Source organism: Lissotriton vulgaris, chromosome 5, assembly GCF_964263255.1.
Source record: "Lissotriton vulgaris chromosome 5, aLisVul1.2, whole genome shotgun sequence".
Lineage (NCBI taxonomy): Eukaryota > Metazoa > Chordata > Amphibia > Caudata > Salamandridae > Lissotriton > Lissotriton vulgaris.
The window spans coordinates 1,733,628,256-1,733,653,155 of NC_141693.1; the positions used below are offsets into that span (position 1 = coordinate 1,733,628,256).

General features: G+C 45.5%; 1 protein-coding gene across 1 annotated transcript in view; it reads right to left on the reverse strand.

Annotated features, from left to right (window-relative positions):
- Window positions 1-24,900, reverse strand: part of ITGA3 (integrin subunit alpha 3) — a 366,625-nt gene that overhangs the window by 85,829 nt on the left and 255,896 nt on the right. Inside the window, exons 8-11 of the mRNA XM_086923967.1 lie at window positions 19,964-20,052; window positions 14,128-14,264; window positions 11,930-12,013; window positions 452-519 (exon numbers count right to left, since the gene is read on the reverse strand). Of these exons, the coding sequence (XP_086780093.1) occupies window positions 452-519; window positions 11,930-12,013; window positions 14,128-14,264; window positions 19,964-20,052 (378 nt within the window). The remainder of the gene's footprint in view (window positions 1-451; window positions 520-11,929; window positions 12,014-14,127; window positions 14,265-19,963; window positions 20,053-24,900) is intronic.

Sequence of the window (24,900 nt, forward strand, 5' to 3'; positions counted from 1 at the left end):
AAATAATATTTAAGTAAAACTGAACACAAAATGTAATGGTAATGGGCTATCGCTGAACAGCTTGATTTTCTGCAGGTTCATTTCTTGTCGAAGATTTAGGGGGGAAGAGTTTCATGCTCTTGCCTCCCGCAAAACATGAACTCTTTTTGGTCACTCCTTCATATTGGAGTGTGGGGTTAAATTGGGGTTTCTTTCCTTGTGCAAGTCTTCCAACACAACCAGTCTTGAAAGGAAGGGAAAGGGGAAATGGATGGGAGTTAAAACCATGAAGAGATAACAATGGGACTATGAGATAAACAACCATAAGAATATTGAGAGAAGAACTGCTGCATTTGTACAATAGGACTCTACTGCATTAGCACCACATGACTACTATTCATCCCTTCTACATGAAACACTACCACACTACTACATCTCTAATGCAAACAAGCCACTTCCCCACCACACGTACTAATATTTTTCTTGTAATTTAAGTTTCCAGTGCTCAGGAGGTAAGAGAAGCACAGCTGGATTTCGATGCTGTAAGAAAGAAAAGAGAACATAATTAGAAATTTAACGACTTGGAAAAAGTATGAAAATAATGAAAATACTGAGGTAGACAGAAAATAACTTGTACAGCAAGCATGATATTGAGTGAGACATGGCTTGGTGAGACAAGAGAAGTATCCTAAGTGTGTTGAGAGTTAAATCCATGCAAAAAGCGGGAGGCATTAAGGAGGCGAGAAATAAGCATTGAGAAGAAGCAAGGAGAAGGAGAAAGAAAAGAGGGAAAACACGGATAATAAGGAGTGGAGGGAAGCGTGGGTTGGGAGAAGAGGGTTGTTTGATGTTATAACGTATGCTTTTACCCCGCATGCCATAACAATGCACATTTTTACCCCGACTTGCTCTTGGGGGTGCGCTGGATGTTAGTATAGTATAATTTACTATTCCAACTCCAGTACGTGCAACAGTAGGGAAGGTGTTGGAGTTAAATCCAACACCCTGCAACAAGCCATTTGCATTGTAAGTGCATGAGGGGTGAAAGCATGCATTGTAACTCATGCGTTGTAACAGCTGTTTCCCGGAGGAGAGAGAACAAGACAATGATAGTGGGATGACAAGTGGTAAAAATATTGTAAGAGAAGAGAGCCAAGTAAGCAATGAAGTTAGATTAGGGCTAGGCGGAAGAAGAACAGGAATTATTTATGAAATAATTGAAACAATAATTGAAACAAACACACTGCACAAATGGTGTAAAGTGGGGAGTGGTGTCATCCAGAATGAAAACATACTAATCAGTAACAGCAGTTTTGCATGCTGGGGCTATTTGTGCTCAACATGTGCGAAAAAAGCGTTTGGCATACGAGATTTTAAAGCATTTTGTTTCCTTGAATAATGGTTTGCGTTTCCTATATGCAGGGTCAGGAAGTCTCATGACCGCATCATACTGAAACCTATCATGCCCAACACTGTAAATGCCATGTCCAGATTGTAATTTTTCTTGTTGTTATGCACCGTAGGAGGCTATGAATCAAACTATGTTAGCTCTCTACAGTGGGGAGGGATGGGCAGAATTTGTAATCCAGGGCGCAATAGATGATTTAGGGCTCCACTTAAGAGTTCAGATGGCGGATTTACTCTGTCAGGGTGACAGTATATCCGTCCCTTGAATTTACAGTTGTCCATCTGCCCACCAGACAACTCTAGTCATTGACAGAAACCTCTACCATGGCAGTTCCTGGAATAAGTTAAGTTTGACGTAATGCTCCTTCAAACATGAGGGCCGCCTGTCAAACATTTAACTTGTTTTTGTTTCTTCAAAAACAAAATCCCAACGTGCAAGTTCAGTTTTGAAAAAACAAAAACTAATGACCCCCCCCACACCATGGGAGATTTCTTCCCATGGTGTGGGGGGGGGTCATTTAAAAAATGTTACTGTCCCATACTACCAGGTTTTTTTACGGCAGTAAGAGACAGCAAAAATAGGCCATTCAAATACCTACTTTTAATAGGGCTGGCGGGCAAATGGCAAAACATTTGGCGGCTCTTACTCCGTCAGGGCCTTGGGGGAGTATGTCTGCGATAGAGACATACTTAGGGTCCGCCTGACTGTAAATGAGGCTCGCGGACCTGAAGTTTGGTGTAGAGGGTAACTCTGCCGCTGTTGCCACAGAGTACCCTCTCAGCCGAGATCTAAATCTGTCCATTGGTGATTGGATTAAGCAAAGCAATGGTGCGGGTGTTCAAAAATATTTTTGGGGCATTACGCATGTTATCTTAACTAGAAGGGTAACAGCAAAATCAGTATAAATTGGAAAGGTATTTGGTGAGAAAGTTGAAAAGTTTACCTACCTTTAAACCTATTCGTAATGATTATCACAAACTCTGATTACTCCTACCATCTAGTGGATATATCCTCAATAGTTTTTAACATTTCGATAAACCGCTCCAATTAGGAATCCACAGGAAGACGCATCGGTGACCATGCTGCCCGTAACACTGCATAGAACTTAAGAATTTGTTATAGATCCATACGGCGTAGCTAGTAGCATCTGTTTGTGGAGAAGACTTCAATGTTTTTCCCAACATGTTCGTTAAGACAGGCTTCAAGTAGCTGTTTCTCAGCAGGCAGTGGGTGCCAAAGAACATAATGTTATTTTGTGCTAGATGTATGACCATTCAGTTTTGTGGGTCGCAATTGTGATTTTTTGCGACTCGCAATATGGAATGTGCTAATGTGTCCCAAACACATTTAGAGAATCTTAATTGGGTCGCAAATGACCTGCCTCATCAATATTCATGAGGCAGGTCGCCACTTGCGACCCATTGGGAATGGGCTATAAATCACAGGAATGGTGGTCTGCTGGAGACAGCAAACCATCATGTCTGTGTTTGCTTTTTAAATAAAGCAACTTTTTTTCCAAATGCAGGCCATTTTCCTTTAAAGAAAACGGGATGCCATTAATAGAAAAGAAGTAAAAGTTTTTGTTTCAATTTTTAAGGGCAAGCAGTGATCATGGACCACTGCCTGCTCTTAAAAAATATTTTTGCATACATTAACAAAAGGCAAGGGGTCTCCTGGGGACCCAGTCCGGTTTGCGACATGCTTACCACCTACTTGAAGTAGGTAGCAAACTGTGATTGATTTGTGACCGCTATTAGGAAGGGACGCCCTTGGCACGCCCCTTCCTAAGAACGACTCGAAAACCCTATTTTGCAAGTTGGTAATGGTTACCAACTCGCAAAATAGGCTTTGTACATGCTACAAACTTTAGTGGTCGCAAACGGGCCGATTTTCAGTTTGCAGCCGCTATAAACTGTTTGTTATGTATCTTTAGTATTTGTGTTGTGTGTTTATTTTCAATATAGTCATGGCACGGACCTTGGACCTCGGCTCTCCCTGATGTTCTAGAGTCCTGGTCCGAGTCCGTGCCGTGTCAGTTCTGGTCAGTTGCAAAGTCTGTTCTGCGCTGACGGATGCCTGTTCGTGGTGCTGCCTTTTTATGGAATAAACTACTTTCCATCAATACTTGTCTACGACTCTTCATAACACTGTTGTACCTCTCGCCCTTAGTTTATAACTGCTCCAATTCACAGCAGCGAAAATTGCGAAAATAAAGAAGCCAGACCTTACCTCAGGATGGATGCTAATATGGATTGGGACACAAACTGGTTTCACTTGATTTTCGACTCGTTTCTCGCCCACACGTTGATTTTGTCATGTAAAACCTTGCACTAGTCTAACATATTCAAATTTGAATGCTTCGAAATGGGGTAACGTGTGCTATAAAGAGTTATGCCCCATTCTGAGGTTCAAAAATCATAATGGGGCATACATTGCATCCCCTGTAAATATCATAGATAGAACTAGTAATTTTTAAACTCAACTGGACTTATTACAATAAATGTTACAAAAAACAGTAATGTTATAGTTCTGTACGTGACAGCCACCCCATAAATGCTCACCCTACTTGGCAATTGTTCCTTCAGTGATGCACAACCAGCAAGCAATATAAAGCCCTGCTGCTCACATCAGATGTAAACACAGGCCCAGTCCCGCCAGAGCTAACCGAGCCTTTCATCCTTCAAAGGTCGATACTATAACCCAATTTAATGGTACTTAATGCATCACTTGTTACTTACAAGGTTTCTAAATGGGACAAACAAGACTATAAGGTAACTTTTTACCAACTCACAAAATATGGTATACAAGTCGCTATTAGGAAGAGGTCTGCCAAGGGCATCCCTTCCTAATAGCGAGTCACACTGTTATGTGTTATGTAGAAATGTTTTGCAAATGTGGTCGTAAAACATTTGCAGTTTACCACCAATTCCAAATTGGTTGTAAGCCATTCGCAAATGGAAAGGGGTCCCTCAGAGGACCCCTTCCCCTTTGTGAATGGGGGCACCAACATTTTTTCAGAGCAGGCAGTGGTCCCACTGACCACTGCCTCCCCTGAAAAAATGAAAAGAAATCTTTTCATTTTCTTTTCGAAAAGCATTCCATTTTCCTTTAAGGAAACGGGCTGCATTAAAAACAAGCATTTGCAATGCAATGGTCTCGGCATCATTAAAGGTAGAGCTATTGGCATTGCTCATGACATTTTTTTTCTTTAAATCAAAAATAAATGGGCATTGTCATTAACATTGCCAATACACAGCACTCTGCACTCAACAGCACACAATGCTCTGCACTCACTGCTCTGCACACTCACTACTCTGCACACTCACTACTCTGCACACTCACTACTCTGCACACTCACTACTCTGCACACTCACTACTCTGCACACTCACCACTCTGCACACTCACCACTCTGCACACGCACCACTCTGCACACGCACCACTCTGCACACGCACCACTCTGCACACGCACCACTCTGCACACGCACCACTCTGCACCCTCACCACTCTGCACCCTCACCACTCTGCACCCTCACCACTCTGCACCCTCACCACTCTGCACCCTCACCACTCTGCACCCTCACCACTCTGCACTCACCACTCTGCACTCACCACTCTGCACTCACCACTCTGCACTCACCACTCTGCACTCACCACTCTGCACTCACCACTCTGCCCTCACCACTCACCACTAAAAATACAGAAAGCGGACACCTCCCTGTTAGAATCCGAGGGAAGCGAAGACGCGCCCAGAGATGACCACGTGAGCTCGTTCGCATGGGGAAGGAACATCGCTTAATCTTAAATTCATTGAGGTTTTAGTGTTGGAATGATGTCATTTAACATGTCTTGGGTGTTTGCCATAAATGTGCACACAAAGTACTCTGGACAGTTTTAAAGTAATTGTGTCTGCCACAATGAAACCGGTGTTCACTTTTAAGGGTGTAGGCCAGGAGCTGTAGAACTCCAAATCTGAACAGCTAAAAAGGGACTATCCCAAAATATTAACTTTTTTTTTCTTTCGCAGGTATTTTTGATTTTCCCATTCATTTAATGAACTTGCAGTCCTACTGGCGTGCACAATTACATTATGGCTAAAGTCGTGAGTCAACAGGCCTTCAGCCGACTCGCACCAAACGCTTGTACGAGTTCAGAAACCTCATTTTCGTTGGCTGGCCTTGCATCACTGGCTAAGGTTGTTTACACTCGATTTTAAGTACCGATTGGGATGGTTCAATTTCACGGAGCATGGAAATACTTGGGGAAATTATAGCAAGTATTGGGTATTGCTAACTGTTCTTTATGTCCCCATTGTATACGGGGAGGCAAGCTATGTGAGGGAGTCTGAACACTGCTCTGCAGGTTGCCACACCCCGTGTGTGGTAGAACCATTGCTCAGAACACGACAATTACACACAATTGCAGTGCAATTAAGGGAGGGACTTGTGCGCGCAGGCTTGCCTTTGTTAAGCAGCACGTGGTACAACAGAAGATTGTGGCTCTGTGGTTAGACATGGATACAAAGCCTTTCCTTTAGATACTCCAAACTGGGTTTCTAAATACATGGGTATTAAAATCCCATGATGCTCGCTCTACCTTTCTCTTATCCACCGTTCCCCTCGCCCCCCACCCACCCCCTCAATTAACTGCGCATGTTGCATACAAACTGCACAGAGCAGACATACTTTTTCGTCGGGCCAAATGCTTCCATTGTAGCTATGAGTTCGACTTCAGCATGATTGCAAAACGCTAAAATAAGTATAAATTGAAGTGTGCAGAGGTCCTGAGGCACTATGGGTGGGGTGTCGAGCACAGCAGGCCCGGGGGCGGATCTAGTCCAAACTTTAAACATAAAAGGCCACTCGCACAACAGGTTGGTTGTATGTGCCTTAAGTGGACAGCGTTAAAATGCAGCCTGCATCCCACTCTCCTGGGCTTGTGTTGGACACGCCACAAAGGGTCACGGCTATGTGAATATTCGCCATGCCTTTCCCACGCTCAACGCCGTTTTAAATTCACCCCTAAACTAACTGGCACACGTGGTGCAGAACGTGGGAAAACACAGAAGCCCTTGTTCAAGGGTGTGAGAGAAGGAATATTTTTCAGGAACTAGTTTTTCACATGGACAAAAGCATTAAATGTGCTGGAGAAATACCTTAACGCATTTTAATGTGACGCAAAATGCTCAAGGGTTTTAAAGAAAAAAAATCCCGATAGGTTTTTAAAGAGAAATTCCCAATAGGCCATACGTTTTCCATGAATTAATATAGTTAGTAAATGTCTAAAATAAATTATTGTGGCTGCAATTTTTAATTTTTTTTTTGGTGTGGGGGCAGATAAGTGAAGGCCCTGCTTAAGCCCAACCTGTTTGCAGTTTTCTTTTGCTTGATATTAATTACAGGCCACACACTGTTAACTAAGACCGTCTTTGCAACAATGCATAATGTGGGTGTCTCGGGTTACCTAATGGAGATGACCAACGTGTCTGGAGTTGTGAAACACTTTTAACTAGGAAAGAAGCCACGTCAGTATCGCGGCCGCCCCGGAAGTCAGGCACGGTCGCCTGTGACGGGGGCGGGGCCACGTTCAGACCGGAAGAGGAGACAGGCGGAGTCGTTGCGTCTCGCGGCCCGGGGCTCCTGTGAGCGGTGTAAAGCCCCGGGGCCGCGCCAGCAGGAGGTTGGGCGCCGCGTGCTGAGGTAAGGTAAGTTCCAAAAGGCTGGAGCGCGATTGGTGCACTTGTGTGTGTGTATGCTCGTGTGTGTGTGTGTATGTATGTATGTGTGCGACGGTGACGGTGGGGGAGGGGGGGCCTCGGTGCACTTGTGTGTGTGCGCGCATGTGTGTATGAGTCAGGGGTGGTGTCTCTGTATGTATGTATGTGCGTGCGTGCATGGGCGCTTGTGTGTGTGTGTGTATGCGCATGCGTGTGTGGTGCTTGCGCTTCCCAGGAGACAGCGCCTGGCCACAGCGCGCGTTCCAGTTACAAATCGCCTGGAAGGATGCGCGTGGCCGGGACTGTCTCCTGGGAATGATGGTCGCTGACAAAAGATCTCGGCGGAGACGCGCTTCCGCGCGTTGACGCCGAGACCTAAAAACTGCTTCATGTCAAAAGCAGTCTCAGACCTCAGTATGCCACGATCCTTGCGAGTGCTGGCCATTCCCAATGGGTCCCAAATTGCAAGCTGCCTCATGAATATTAATGAGGAAGGTCTCTTGCGACCCATTTGCGAATCGCAAACAGTGTCTCAGAAACTGTTGTACATCATGTTTTGCGATAAGCAATTTGTGAGTCGCAAATCCTGATGGTCGTACATCTTGCCTTTAATCTCTTAATAAAAGCATGGACTCTTAAGGTGAACCAGCAGACGACAGTATCAGTTTGAGCATTCTGTTACGGTGCTGCTCTACAAATCCCAACCAGTGAGACTTTTCCCAAAAAGAAAGTGCTTACTTACTGCAGGCCTCAAACCGACATGATTTACAAGTGCTTCTGAATTCTGTGCTGGGTCTAAATGTCCCTTTCGCAGGCAGGGTGTTTGAACAGCTATCTCAGGTGTGGGATAGTACACTGGTAGTTCAATGGTTTACTTAATATGGAACTCTGAAATGATGTCAGGCAGAAGTGATAAACATCTCCTAGTCTGACATTACTGCTATGGGATAGCATGATGGGGCTGCCCACAAAGCTTGCAATCCACAAAATGTGTGATCTGATGCCCACAATTGTGATGTCCACTTTCCATAAAAGAGGTATAGAATCTGTAAACAGGTTTAACTCAATGCCTCATATGTTTAGGTTATACAACGTTCACATCATAAGATGGCACTTGATGCTCTGATACTGACATTTCTTTTTTTAACCCCTTCGAAGCTAATGACGAGCTGGGCTCGTCATGGCGCTTACCTGCCGTGCGCGGATGACAAGGCCAGCTCGTCATGAATAATGGGATCCTGCATATCTCAGCACAGGACGGGAAAACGCCTAGCAGCCATGTGGTTAAAGCATCTAGAAATTAGTGTACCACTGGTACGTAAAGTTCAACATCCTGTTGCATACCCTCTAATAGAGGAGCCTTGCTTGGACAAGCACGGGCAAAGTGAGTAGGTTTGGTTCAATATCCGAACCATTTTGGGGAGAGGCACGTGGGAGGCATCCAGCAAGAGCGGACAGAGAGGGCTATAGTTGTAAAGTAGCTCCGCATGCAGTTCAATGCAAGTCCTCGAGTGGAGGTGTAAGGATACACTCAAATAGAAAACAGCGTTAAGTGAGAGATAAATTCTCTACTGGGTAGAGCCAAGGTTCAAGCCAATGTGTGAAAGAGGCTGGTTAAAGAAAGCCAATGGTTGAAAGACGCAGACCCAAAATACACTTAATGCATATTGTTAGCAATAGGTCTGTTTGACAGCTGCACTGTCAAACCCCAGAAATAAAAACACACAATAAAACACTGAAACTATAGAGATGAAAAGGCCATCCTCCGAAGCTCTCAGAAACACATTTCCACATGGTTTCTCTGACAGTGTTCATGTATTTTTAAAAAGTCATCTTGCACGAGTTACATTTGCCCTGGCTTATGTGGTTTGTTGTCAAAGAGGGATGGCTTTTTAATCCTAAATCTATTACTATTGTAGGGGCAGAAGCAGATGCTGGAGCCGTGGAAGACTGCATATGACCAGGAAGGCTGGAGAAAGTAACATACACGGATCCCGCCCTGGTTAGGGCTCACTTGTTAAAATGCCTTTCAATGATTCATTTGGTAATAATTTAACCCAAATTCACTGAGTGGATAATCCTGATGACCCCTTTGGAGGTAAACTGAAATCCTACATTGTCAGTTGAATGTCACTTTACAAATATAATTTTAAAATGCCCAACTCTGCCAAAATTGCCCCTGTGGGCACTGCTCGGGCATATATAGAACGCACTAGACCCAAAGTTATCGGGTATCAGAGCGATTTACATAAGGACACTTTCATGTTTTTGTTAGGCACAGGGATATTAAGTGATTTGCCCAGAATCATAAGTTATTGAGCATTGTTGCTGAGACTCGAACCCGGTTCCCCAGGTTCGACGTCGTCTGCTCTAGCCGTAAGGCTACATTCTCTCCCCATATCAGTCAGGTTAACTTTTGTACATGTGCCTTAAGAACAGTGTAAATTGTAAGAAGCATTAGAACATTGGAATGTTGGGAGCTCCACTGCGGACAATGGAGTGCTCCCTGCTTCTACGGGCAGGTATAGGCCCGCAGAGCAACATTCCAATGTTCTACAAAGGCTTCTCGAAGCTCGAGGGGATTTATATCCCATCGAACTTCGAGAACCCTTTGTTTAATTTGTTAGAACATTCTGCCCTCTAGTGGCAGAATGTTCTAATAGCCTTTTAGCCCTTCGTAGCAGGGCTATACCAGCTATTAAAGTCCCGCTGTCTCGTTAAAGTCCCTCGCCTTCGTCTTGGGCCTTTAACGATTCAGCGGGCCTTTAATAGCCGGTATAGCCCGCTACGGCGGGCTATAAGGCTATATTAAATGCTTGTGATCACAAAAAGCAGTCTAGTTACGAGAGGCACACCCCGCCACATGTAGATCTGTTTTTTAAATCTGAATTAGTAGAAAAGCCAAGTTATCCACACGAGGGCTGGAGAAATATTATGATGGGGAGCTAGAAATGTATCATCTACTCACTGCCTGCTAGAGCCCAGAAACTACACCAAGAGAAAAATAGCGGCCTATTCTGTAGAAAGCAACATCCAAGCGAAACATAACACGGAAGGCACTGAACCCACCACAAGGTTTGCTTCTGGTTTTCAGAAGGAAAGATGTGGAGCAAGCATAAAACACAGCAGCTACTGGTGTAGGGAAACGTGCAGCCAACCCCAGGTTCCGGATCATAAGGTATGATGAGCTAGAAAAACTCATTCAACATTTGCCTGACTAATATAAATGTAAGGCTGAAACCTTATTCAGGAAGGTAAACTCATTACCACATCCATTAAATGTGCACTAGACGCAGCAGACACAGCATCTCGTGCAATTAACACCAGTGTACTATTACGCAGACATGCTTGGCTCAAAATTTCTGGATTATATGGGAGCAACTAGGATAAGCGTCAGGGAGTGCTGTTTGGGTTTCCGAACCACTAACGGAATGAGTGGGAGAGGTGTAAAAGTGTGAGCAAATATCCCTGGCCAATTCATCCATACTGCATTGCCTTTGGAAAATGGGTGTGGATGCCTGGTCAAGAAGTTTGGGCATTTTGCTTTTAAGTGGGTGGCGAACAGATCTATCTCTGGGAAGCCCCACATTTGGAAGAATGGGAGGAGAAATGGAGGGTGAAGTTCCCATTCGTGTATCTGCTGTCGTTTATGACTGAGCAGATCTGCAATTTGGTTGTCTACTACTAGAAGATGTTGAGTGAGCAAGGAGATATTTTTTGAGGTATGGCCCATCTCCAGATGCTCTGTGCTAGCTGTGAGAGCTGGAGAGAGTGCGTCCCCCCCTTGCTTTTGTATGCAGTACATCGCTGTCATGTTGTCTGTGTGAACCAGAACAGCTTTGCCTACTAGATGAAGTTGAAAAGCTTTCAATGCTAGAAACATTACTAGCTGTTCTAGATGGTTTATGTGGAGTTGTTTTTGTTGCAGAGTCCACATGCCCTGAATTGTATGTTTTTCCAGATGTGGTCCCCAACTAGTGAGGGATGCGTCTGCCGTTAGCACTATCTGTGGAACTGGATCGAGAAATGGCCATCCCTTGGAAAGGTTTTGTATGTTCCACCACTGCAGAGAGCGATGAGTACGGCCATCTATCAACACCAGATCTGATAAAGGACCTTGAGCCTGGTTCCACTGACGTGCTAAGCATTCCTGTAGGGAACGCATTTGAAGTCTTGCATAAGGAACAATTAAAATGCAAGAAGCCATCATTCCGATCAATTGCATGAACACCCGGGCTGGTAATGAGTGTTGAGGCTCAAACTGTGAAAGGTGAAAGTGGTCTGACTGTATGTACAGATTCAGTTATCAGAGGTCTAGTATAGGCCTGAGAGAGGCATCCTTTTTAGGAATTAAGAAATGCAGGGAGTATACCAGAGTCCCTTGATATATTAATGGGACAGGCTCTATAGCGTGCTTTTCTAACAGAGATAGAACCTCTTGCTTTAAGAGGGTAAAATGTTCCGGGGAGGGGAAACGAGGAGTAATGTTTCATTTCTGATAGTTATTTTCCTCTTTCAATGTGTGCTGCATTCTACAGCACGCATTGAACGAGGAAAATGCCTGTAGTGTTTTTTTTCGTGCAGAAAGGTTCCCCTTCCTGCACGAAAACAATCTCCCCATGACATAGGCATTCTTGCACCAAGGTGCAAGGAAGCCTATGCATGGCAGCTGTTTGTACGCCAGCGAAGGGGAGAGCACAGGAACGTGACATGTCAATTTAAATATGTCGCATTCCTGTGCTCTGAAAGGGCTGCAGTATGGTCAGCCAAGGGCTGCGTCACCTTCTTGTAAATCTGCCCAAAATGTTTACATACTGCATAATCTTACCATGAAGAGGAAGTGCACTTGCTGGGGTCTATCACCGTTGGGGTCACTGTCAATGTCTTGGAGATGTTTATTACAGGCCGAGATCTAATTGGAGAGAGAGATTAGAGAAAGCAGGTTAGCGATGGCAAATCTTCCGCTGTCGCCTTGTGAAAACAGAATAAACCTCAATGTAGAAAGAGAACAGCCTTGGACATCATTAAAACTAATCTAGCCTGTGCATTGATAGCTTGACGTTTTGCCAAGGTCCAATGCAGGCAGTTTTTAAACTCAGAGAGAGTTTAAGAGGGACAACACATGAAACACTCACTGCAAGAGTCCGCTGTTAATGCATGAAGAATACCAAACCACAGAACTAACATGAGTGCAATACATAGGCAGACAAGTCCTCAGTAAGAAAGCAAACTGCTGAAGGCAATAAATCCTACAAGACGCAATGAAGGAATCTACCCAAACCATAAACCCATGTCTAACCCCAAAAAGAGTGGTCAGTACAATATATGGAGTCGACCAAGAAACCAAAGAGACCAATGCATGGAGTCAACCAAACATATTCAAGCAATGTTAATCAGGGGACTAAGTCAAACCCAACCACCTATTTGGGTACAAACAACCCATAATCACACACTGAACAACTAAGATCAATGGAGAGGAACCCATCTCCACTGCTGAGGGAACCTAAATCTCCAGCCAACAATTATCCAAGTATCTAACCAAACTCCACATCCACATCAAGCCCTACAGGAAGAAGTCAGACAAACCTGAGCATAATGTTTGGTGCCAGTCAAGTAAGTCTGAGATCACTGCACTCCACGATGTGGGATGCAAAACAAACCCCATAACTCAGTTTAAAGGGCAAACCCACTCCAAAGTGTGGAGTGGCCCAGACTACTAATAGAATTAAAGCACTATCATTCAATGTGGGAATTAAACCAAACCACATTACTGAAAGTGTAGAGCTAAAGCAATGCCCCAGGATTAAAGTTCCTGATAAAGTGTTAAAAAATGTTGTAGGCAATTCAAACCCAGACAATAATAGAGAAGTAAACATAACCGCCAAGTGTAATGAACCAAGTGACCAAAAAAAGACAAAATTTATAGTTCAAAACAACTCACACCTTAGAACACAGAGCACAAAGTAACCAAAAGGGCAGAAACCAACGTAGGACGTAGCACAAAACCCTAGAAGTCATTGCTGGAAGCACTCCGAGCCCAAACCCAATATTTTAATGCAGAGGCGATGGAACGCCCAGGATTTAATGAGGCACTAACTAAAATCCTCCTACCGCAGCGAGTGGCGTGACTGAAAACACTAGAACCGTACAAAGGGCATAAATAATTCCAAGATAGAAAAATCAAGCAGTAACTCCCAGAATTCAATTAATGGAGTAACTCAACCACCAGACCCTATGCAAAGCAAAATAAAACCAAACCTGTTTCTCAAACCTCAGAATCCAATGAATGGTGACAAGCAAATGCATACGTAACACAGAACTCCACTAAAGAAGTGACAACAACTTAAAAACCACACACATTCGGGCCTTTCCTGGTTTTATATTTGGATACCCTCAACTCATATCAAATTGAAATTGATGGAGACCCATGTATCAAATTTATAGTGGTATGAAGTTACATTTATAGAGACCTGCCCCGGACTCCTACTCAATGAAAATGTAAGAAACCTGCCAATTCATTCGATTTGCGAAGTATGAAAACTCCCCAGCCAAACTCCCATGCAAGTCAAAATAGGGAGTATCACAGAAACGATCATAGTCCAATAAAGGGAAAACCAAAACTCTTTCTTAAGCCCAGTGAACGGAGACCCCCAGTTCCTGTTCAAGTCCAATGTTCAAGTCAAGCCTCCATATCCCATCCAAATTCCATGCACACATGATGCATGAAAGACCCTTCCCAATCCAGTTAAGGAAAGCACCTCGCTCTCATCCAACTGCAAACTGGAAGAACCACAGCTCTCAAGTGCATTGCAAATAACATGTAATCTAATGCAATAAAACATGCATTACTTTCAAGAGCTGGTGAATACTCCGCGATTCTCAGCTCGGTGGTCTGAGAGCACATTTCTAGACACCCCCTTCACTCTCACACCCCTTGCTCACCACCATGTCTTCTCCTCCAGCCACACTTGCTAAGCAGAGTCATACATCCCCCATTCTCTCACATCTTGACTGCGACCTCCTTACCTAAGTAAAGCGATGCGGTCTGACAAACTCCCGACGAGCAGATCCGGATATGAATTGTCGTCCACATCAAGCCCACCATTAAGAGAGTAGCCGAAGGTGCGTATTCCAGCAGGCCCTACATCCTTCCCATCAATGACCTAGAGGAGAAGGAAAAACGAGGACATTAAGAGTGAATACTTATAGCAGGTGTTTCAGAAAGACTCGGCAGATGTTTAAAACCTGCAGCCCTATATCTGGGTCTCCAGCGTCTGACTATGTTATGTTATGTTATGTTAAAATGGCTTTTATAGAGCGCACGGCTACTCAAAAAGAGTGTCCCGGCGCTTTTATTTAAGGTAGGCTGCAGTAGACTAACATAACACATTAAAAGAGAGAGTGTCACAGACAGAAAGAAAACAACAAGCATGCAAAAGGCCTACTGGGTAAACAACCAGGTTTTAAGGTCCTTTCTAAAAGCTAGTAAGCTGGTGGCTCCCCGGAGTGTAAGAGGCAGAGAGTTCCACAGCTGTGGCGCCAGTAGTCCAAAGGAGCGACCTCCCAAGCGCGCTCTCTTCACTCGCGGGACAGTCGCCAAAAATAGGGATTCTGACCTCAGAGAGCGAGCCGGTCGGTAGAAGGCAAGTCTCTTTTGGAGGTACTTTGCTCCCGTCGCATGGAGGGCCTTGTATGTTAGGGTCAAAGCCTTAAAGGTGATCCGCTTGCGGATTGGGAGCCAATGCAGGGTCTGGAGCAAGCCCGCAGCACTAGCGCGTCTGTTCAATCCATAAATCGCTCTCGCCGCAGCATTCTGCACAACTTGGAGCCGCTGTAGCAGGTACTCTGGCAGGCCCAGGTACAGAACGTTTGAATAATCTAGCCTAGAGCCTATCAGGGCCTGCACAGTCAGCTTCCTGTGCTCCTCCGATAAGAGGGGAAGAAACCTCCGTAGCATCCTAAGGAGGCCGAAGCAAATGCCCAACACCCCCAGGATCTGGGACTTCATGGTCAACCCCTTGTCCATCTTGACCCCCAAGTTCTTAGCCATTTGGGATGAACACGTTGGGGGGAACATGTTGGTAGGCCACCAAGCCTGCCAGTCTGGCTCCGTGTCACACCCAAAGAAGAGTACCTCGGACTTATCGGAATTGCACTTGAGGCTGTTCAGTTGAAACCATTGAAACACAGCCCCAAGGCAATCCCGGATACTCTCCCCCTCAAAGTCTCCTCCTCTCTTGCACGAGAAGAGGAGCTGGGTGTCGTCTGCATAGGATACGATCCGGGCCCCAAACGACTCCGCCAACGCCGCCAAAGGGGTCATGAAGATATTAAAGAGGGTCGGGCTCAAGATAGAGCCCTGAGGGACCCCGACTCCCAGAGGCGGCATCACGGCGGAATCTGGCGAGGCCCAGACCGTTTGCCGGCGGCCAGCTAGAAAGGAGGAAAACCAGCTGAACACCGTCCCCCGTAGTCCTATCTCATAGAGTCTTGTGAGAAGGCCATCATGGGGGACGGTGTCGAAAGCCGCCGACAAATCCAGCATCACCAGCATGGCTTTGCCCCCAGTATCCAAAATCCCTTTGATAGTTTCGGAGACCTCGAGGAGCGCAGTCTCCGTGCTGAGATTAGGACGGAAGCCCGACTGGGTGGCGTGCAGAATCTCATTCGACTCTAGAAAATTGGACAGCACCGTCTGCACGTGCTTTTCAACAATTTTCGTGAGAGCCGGCAGCAGAGAGATAGGCCGGTAGTTAACTGGGGCCTTAGGGTCCAGACCAGGCTTCTTGAGCAGCGGGATGACCATTGCCTGCTTCCAAGCCTGCGGAACCACTCCCTGGCTCAGCGAGAGATTCAATAGCGGGTTAGCCAATGGATTAATCACCTCGGCCAATTTCGCCAGAATTTTAGCAGGGCATGGGTCCAAGGGCGAGCCCGATTTCAAGTTGCCCATAAGTGCTAAAGAGGCGGGCGCAGATATAGGTGGAAATACGCCCAGCGTCAGGCCTGGCGAAGCCGGGGACGATCGGTTGGCCTCAGAATTAATCCGCTCCGCGGGTACCGCCGACGGAAAAGAATCCTGTATAAGTTGGATCTTGCTAGTAAAAAAACTAGCAAGATCAGAGGCCCAAGAGTCAGAGGGCCTCTCCTCAGAGGTGTTAGTCCGTGGAGATATAAATTCTCTAACTATAGAGAAAATCTCCTTACAGGAGTTGGAGGCAGCTTCTATCCTCCCTGCCAGGTAGGCTTTCTTACCCAGGCGGATGTCCCGGTGATACTCCTTAACCACGCTCTTATAGGTCAACTTAGCCTCCGAGTCATATTTTCCCCGCCAGGCTCTTTCAGCTACCTTGCACTGCTGCCTCCTGGCTGCCAGTGCTACGGTGAACCAAGGGGCGGAAACTCGTTTAGGAGTAAGACGGGGGGCTAGTTCCGGGGCAAGATCGTTAAGCCTGTCAGAAAGCCATGCCTGCAAGGACTCCAGATCCTTCGTCAGGTCGCCAGAGAGGGGGCAGGGATGATCCAAGGCAGCCTGAGCCAGCATCTCAGGGGTCACTCGATGGCACGCCCTATGGGTTCGACCCTGCTGCTGTGGGGCGGCAACAGCCGATTTAACTGGGCCTTTGATTGAAAATTTAGCCAGCAAGTGGTCTGACCATAGTACCGGGATAATCTCTAACCCCTCAAGAGGGGAAGTCGAGAAAACCTGGTCAAGAGTGTGCCCTTTGTCATGCGTCGGCCCATGCAGATAGGGAAGCAATCCCAGCGGTGCCATAGCCTCTGAGATTTTAATAGCGGCCGCGTCAGATGGATCATCCATCCGGAAGTTAAAATCCCCGGCCACGATGCAGTGTTCTGCTTTCAGGGCCAGTCCCAGTAAAACGGAGTCAAGATCCTCAAAGAACGTTCCGGGTGGGCCAGGCGGTCTATAGACCAATAATCCCTTGACTGATTGATGCGGAGCCAAAGCGATAGAAAAAGCGAGGGCCTCCGAGCCACGAATGTCCTCCACTGGCAAGATAGTACAAGCCGTGCCTTTCTTCACCACCAGTGCCACTCCACCGCCCCTTCCCTTAGCTCTGTCCTTCCTGAAGACGTTATAATCAGGCGGAATTGCCATGGCGACATCTGGATTTGAAAGTTCTCCCCACCATGTCTCGGTGAGCATAAGACACAGTGGCTTAGCCGTGTCAAGAAGCTCAAAGATGTCTTGTGCATGTCTGCACGCCGATCTGGTGTTTAGTAACATGCAGAGATATCCCACAAAGGCGATGTTATTGCCAGGGGGCCATGGCAGAGCACGGGAGGGACGCCAGCCGCAACCGGGGCAGATGGACTTACCACGGTGACGCCCAGGGAAGACAGTACAGCAGCCACTGGAAGCAGTGAGGAGAGCGCGGAGCTCCCCGGCAGTGTAACGCAGCGCCAGTGGTCCAGTATGGCCCATGTTGGATGGCCGAGCCTGCCCCGCCGCCCCGAGCGCCTCCGGGTCGCTGACGGGCGCAGACGGGCAGGACTCTGGCTTGACTCAGGCGAGAGTCAGGCGCTACCGCTGCGCGTCACCGCTGCGCGGGTATAGCGAGCATTAAGTAGGGCTCACCTGTGGACGTAATAAGCGCTAGAGCGCTCAACAAGTGGCACACTCGACACTAGCCACCCCCAAGATGGCGGCCACGTGCCAAAACGAAGGCAGAAAGATTACAAATCCGCTCAAAACGCGGTGAGGGGCCCAATTTAAAGTGCAGGTGTGTGGGCGCTACAAGCACAGTTAAGAACAGGGTAGAATTGAAATTAAAACAAAAGTAAATAGAAAAAAACGGTAATTTTAAAAATGACCAGCGCTGCAGCCTACAATTACAGCAGCATAGCGCGCGTGCGTGCTATTACCTTATCCAAGGTCGAGCTGAAGGAGTGCTCACCTTAAGTAGGGCTCACCTGTGGACGTAATAAGCGCTAGAGCGCTCAACAAGTGGCACACTCGACACTAGCCACCCCAAGATGGCGGCCACGCGCCAAAACGAAGGCAGAAAGATTACAAATCCGCTCAAAACGCGGTGAGGGGCCCAATTTAAAGTGCAGGTGTGTGGGCGCTACAAGCACAGTTAAGAACAGGGTAGAATTGAAATTAAAACAAAAGTAAATAGAAAAAACGGTAATTTTAAAAATGACCAGCGCTGCAGCCTACAATTACAGCAGCATAGCGCGCGTGCGTGCTATTACCTTATCTATGTACCACTGAGGTGAACTGAGAGCCAAGTTTTGTTGTGTACTCCGATAGAACCAGTTCCAAACTGGTGCTATCGGAGTAAGCAACAAAACTTGGTCTTGATGGCTTTAGAGGTTACCATCTCTTCAACAGCTAGAGAGCTCTGCTATCTAGAGCATTACTATGTGTAAGATGAAAAATACATCGCATGAAGCGGTTATTTAAAGTTGGACGCTGTGGGACATCTGCCAAAAATTGGTGGAGGTCTTATCTGCCGTTTTACACCCCAAATTGGACAAACGAAACACCCACAAATTTTGGTGAATGCCTCTCATCCAGCAAACCTTAATTAATCCATACATCTGCAATCTTAAGTTAACTCCATGGCCAGGATAGTGTTCTGTATTATATATCCTTAGCTAATAAATAGGTCTAATGTCGAACTTCAGAATCAATGTAATATATGCAGCTAGAACAACAGCACAACTCCCTGAGCAATTAGACTCTTTGTGGCCGATGTAGAGCTTGGCAGACAGGCTACCCTGTTGCAAACGCCCCGTTTAGAGATGGGGAGATCTTAAATATTCCATCAACGGCCCGTCGGCTCTGCCGATGGAATACTTCCACCAACTGCCCAATGGAGTAGGAGCCATTGGAGAGAGGACATTACACAGGCCATCCTATTTAGGATAGAGGGTTTAATGCCTTTTTTCCTGTCCATCAACTCAAGTAAAAAAAAAAAACCCGGTGGGGAGGGACAGAAAAAAACTAACGAAAATTCCCAGGGCCCGATTCACAGAATTAACTTAAGACATAATCCTAAACTTACTTACTAAATTCTGAAAGTCTTAAAATTAGGATTTTTCTCAGTTTAGGAATCCGAAAGTTAGGAGTCCTAACTTTACTACTCCTAAACTGAGAAAAATCCTAACTTTAAGACTTTCGGTATTCACAGAAGGCATTTAGGAGTCCTAAACTTAAGACTCCTAACTTCTGTGAACACCGAAATGAGTAAGTGCCTACTGTGAATACCAAAATGGTAGAAAGTTTAGGATTTTGTCTTAAGTTAGTTCTGTGAATCGGGCCCCCAGACACTAGGGGGTCATTCGTTTTTTGTTTTTCAAAAACAAATTATCACTCTGGGAGTTTGTTTTTGAAAAACTAAATGTCAATAGTTAGGTATATGACTGTCAATACCGAAAGCGGAAGTTACACCAAATGCTTCAGCACATTGAAAGGAACTGGCATGATGGAGTTGTACACGCGCCTTGACTTTCAGATAAGTTATTCTGATTTTAGGAGAAGTCCCACATGTAAAAGGAAGGAGCACTCATAGTAATTCAATATCACTGTCAATAATTGACTAATATTATATTAATATTAGCAACAGTATTTATAGCAGGAGTTCTTTTTTGGCAATCTTCAATGAGTTATTTCTCAATTACTGTCCCAAAACATGTCAACCTCTGAAAAGTTCATGGGTGAAAGGATCTGTGAAGCTTCTTCAAACCAAAAAACTCAAATGATCCAGATTTAATTCCTACTTCAGCTGGTTCAGCCCTCAATGGTACGACAAAGTAGAAAACTTCTTACCAGGGTGTTTCCCTGTGGGTATTCTGAAGGGAGAAAAGTGTAGCTGTTGTAAAGCTCTCTTACCTGGCTGGGAGTTTTCACAAGACCCTGGGCGCTGCTGTGGTAAATGTACACTTTACCATAATCCTCAAAAGGTGCTCCGACTGCAATATCTGTGGGAGGGAGAGACGAAAGAGGATAGGGCAGTTCACTGGACACAAACTACAACTGATACTGTCTAGAATGCCAGAGTTAAGAACACAACAAAAACAGACACTCAACGAGCATGGGGGAAAGGAAGTGAGAGGGGAGAGAAAGAAGACACAAAAATACTAAACAAAATGGAGGCAAAGAGAAATGGAGCAAGCAGCTCTGATTCACAGCTATTTCCATGTGTAAGTTCAACTGCATGTGCAAATAACTTGATTTTAGAGTGCAAATTCACTTTTTCAATTCAGAGTAATGTATTTGCACTTTTTAAGTATTTGCACTACCTCAAGGGACAAACCTGCCATGCTCCTGGAACACATGCACTTCCAACTGCATCTCAGCCTTTCCACGGTCATCTCAGGCACCCTTGCATATTGACCGCCAGCACCCCGCACCACATCAGCAACCTCCTCAATGACTATCACTCTTATCGCCATTAGATTCAATGCCTTCCTCCTGCTCGGCAATCTCAACATTCATCTCGATTACCCAACGGACTGCAACTCCACTGACTTCCTAGAGAGCTGTGACAACATCGGACTCACACAGCTTGTGTAAGGCCTGACTGATCAGTGCCAAGCTCACCATCATCAGCTCATTCAATCTCAGTGGAAACTTCCCAGACAGCTAGGGACACGCACAGGTCACAGCTCTCCTGAGGAAACCCTCAGCCAACCTGAAAGTTCTCAGCAACTACACTCCCATCACGCAGAGTCTTGGAGAAAGAGCTCAACAAGCAGCTCTCTGCCCATCTTAAACAGCACCACCTCCTGGATTCCACCACAGCCAGGGTTCCGCTGCAACCACAGCATGGAAACCACCCTCGTGGAAGCAACAGATGACATCCGGCCCATCATGGACAGTGGAGAAAGTGGACAGTGGAGAAACCGCCGTTTTCCTCATACATGACCTCTTGACGGTGTTAGACACCATCTACAATGGTACCCTCATTACCAGACTCCAGGACTGAGGAACCAACAGCCCACCCTGATCTGGTTTGCCTCCTTCCTCTCCAACAGGACACAGAGATAGAATCTCCACGTTCACCTCCAAACACAAGAAGTCCATCTGCGGAGTCCTCCAGGGGAGTTCCCTCATCCAAGCCCTGTTCAAAGTGTACATGGCACCTCTCGCCCACATCATAATAACCCACTGCATCAACATTGTATCCTACGCAGATGACACTCAGCTCATCCGCTTCCTCAGTGACACGAACAAAACAACCAGGACCAACCAGGACCAACTCCACTGCCTGCATGTTCAACGTGGCCAACTGGATGCAAGCGAACTGCCTCAAATGAATATGACACTTTACAACGTAGGCGTTACAAAGCGTGTCATTACAACACATTTTTTACATCGCAAAATCCATTACAACACATGCCGTTACAACGCATAATCCATTACAACGCAATTACTATCCTAACTCTGCTGTGGCGTTACTTTGGGGAATGCGTTGTAATGGATTATGCGATGTAATGACATGCGTTGTAATGGATTTTGCGTTGTAAAACATTTGTTGTAATGACACGGGTTGTAATGTGTGCATTGTAAACAATGTTTCCCACCTCAAACTGAACATGGAAAAAACTAAGCTCCTGATCTTTGGAAGTAAGAATTCCTCCTGGGACTCCTGGACAGACCATGCTGGAAACCTCAGCCTCATCCTTGATGACAAACTCACGATGAACAAACAGGTCAATGTTGTGATCGCATCCTGCTGCCACATCCTCAGAATCTTTTGTAAGATATTCAAATTGCTTGTCACTTACACAAGACGCTCGGTCATCCGGGCCTGCTTATCACCAGCAGACTAGACTATGGCAGAGCACTCTATTTCAGAGTCTCCAACCAACTCAAGCAAAGACTCCAGACCATCCAAAACACAGCTGGCAGACTCACCGTAGACATTCCAGGAAGCACTCACATCACTCCCTAACTCACTGAATTACACTGGCTGCCCATCCAGAAACGTTGCAAATGACCAACGGATCTTAATGACCAACTCCAACTCTACTGATCCTCAAGACAAATACACTCCACCTCTCTCTCCCTTGCACAAATCCCCAATATCTGCAGAAGCAAGACCAGAGGGGGCGCTTTCTCCTTCATCGTCGCCAAAAACTTGAACTAACTTCAACATATCAGGACTGCTACTCCGCTTCTCAACTTCCGGAAGAAACTGAAGCTCTGGCTGTTCAACTAGGAGCAACGCCGGGCCTATACTCCTGTTCCAGTGCCTGGATACCCCCACGGGTCATAATCTGTGCCATACAAATCTACATAACAATGTGATTAGGTCCAGTATGGCGGTAAGGAGTCCCTTTACAAGAAAGTAAATCTGCTCGCATGGGCATTGAGTTGGCTTTCCAGAATGGGGAAACCCTGGAATGTTTGGAAACACCCACAAGCCTGTGTGTCTGTGAATATTCACAGACTTTTCCCCAGCTCCTTCCGGTCCTGGAAATGGTTGGATATTTTCTCCTGTCAAGTTAAGGAGCAAATCCCCTTACAAGCTAAGGATGCATGGGGGCACGCACATAACTGGAGAGAGCACACAAGAACAGGTTTCTCAGCAGTGAAAAATATTTTTAGTTGGACAGAAAAAAAAGAAATGTGCATTTTCCCTAATGCACAGCATGTTCACGTGCTCAACTGTAAGCTATGTACATGTGTAAATTGCTTTGCATGAATATAAATAGGAAATCACAAACGTTTCCCAGGAGTTCTCAATGAAAAACCCATGTGTTATCTGAGAAAAATGTTATCAGCCACATTTGAACACTTACAAATAAGTGAAAAGTAAAAAAAACTGGTTAGACTACATGAGTCTAATATGCATTTGATACAAACCATATCCAACAAGCATTCAAAAAAATAGGCAAGGGGGATGCAAAATCAAGAGACCAGAGCTTCATCCCTATCACAAAGCATGTACAAATTCCATACATTTTGGTTGTAAATTTATATACTTTTACCTAAAGTTCTAGTGAATTGAAACTGGAACATGTGACATACTGACAGCTACAGATAGACCCTAACAAACAGGTGCAGGGCTTTTTCCAGGAAAAGAATGTGAGAAGACCTTAGGATACTTTTTTCTAGAAAAAGCTGACTCTTCTACTTACTGCAATCCTTGCTTTGCTGTGTTAACTTCAGAATGCTTCTATGTTTACTAAGGCAGGTTAACATGTGAAGTGTACAGCACAGGATAACAACATAGAAACTTTTTAAAAATGCATTTGGTTGTGCATTAAAGAGAAGGCTTTACTGAGCTTCAAGCAGGTAAGAAAAACAAAATTGCAACTGATTAATAAAATATTTCAGCACATGGTAAGGCACATAAGTGGATTTCCATTGGTATACTTCCATAACTCTTTACTGTGACACTTTTGGCAAGATTGCGGACTCTTTCGTCTATAAATTCTAGTCACTTAAATCTGACTTCTCTTTGTATCCTCGTCCTGCCAACCTCCTTCATCCTTGGTCTCTTGTTCGCCCCGTCATCATTGGCCTGGTTTTCCTCCTAACATTTTGCCTTCAACCCTCCTTTTTACTGACTTCGTTTTGGCTGGCTTTAGGATTTTGTGCATTTTACCACTGCTAACCAGTGATAAAGTGCTTGTGCTCTATCCTTAATACATGGTAGAATTGGGTTATACCAAATTGGCATATTGAATTTACTTGTAAGCCCCTACTAAAATGGCACTGCCTGTGCCCAGGGCCTGTAAGTTAAATGCTACTAGTGGGCCTGCAGCACTTATTGTGCCACCCACCTAAACAGCACTTTAATCATGTCTCAAACCTGCCATTGCAGCCAGTGTGTGCAGTTTTAAACCACCATTTTGCCCTGGCAAAACAAACCTTTGCCAGGCCCAAACAGTCCTTTTTAATTCATACGTCACCTCTAGGACAGGTCCCTGGATAGCCCTGAGGCCAGGGTGAAAAGTATTAAAAAAACAGGACATTTACTCTCACGTTTTACATGTCCTGGTAGGGAAAAACTCCTAAAATTGTTTCTCACTACTGCATTATATTTAATAAGCTGTAAATGGGAACAGGTAACACATTCAAGTTTGGTGTCTTTTGAATTGTAATGAAAAATAGCAACTTATAGTAAAGCTGGATTTTAAATTGCAATTTTGAAAATGCCACTTTTAGTTTGCATTTTCCTGCCTTAGCTATTTGATACCTGCAGCCAGTCTCTAGGTCACATGACTGTGTGTAGTTGACAGTTGGGCTTTTTGTATTACTCCTGCACAGCCACACACAAAAGGGGGCTTAGGTGTGCCTGGATGGGCCATTACAGGCAGGATGAAAGGGAGGAGATTGACACAGCCCCAGTTACAATTGTATAGGCTGTGTCCTGCCTCCACACAAAAGACTGCATAACCCCTGTAGTTATTGTGGAGAAGGGGAAGAAAGGCAGGACACCTGTGCACTTGAAAGGTAAGCCTCTAGAAACGTTTCCACTTCAAAGGCAGAAATGGGTATAAATATTGGCCTTCAGACACCAACTCCTTAGTACACATCTAGACCTGTGGATACTCTGCCAGGAAGAACTGCTGTGCTGCTGAAAGGACTGCCACTCTGCAGGACTGCTGCTCTGAAATACTGCTACCCTGCTGTACTGGCCAGCTGCCCTCTTGCCTGTCTGAGAAGAACAGGACCTGTTTCTGTTGAATCCATGACCCCGAGTGACTCCAAGGGTTAAGGGGCTTGCCTCCTGACTTGAGCCTCAGGGACAGAAGGCTAAAACAACCTGGCGCCAGCACCTGGACTCTGCCATCTGTGAATCTACCCTGCCAAGT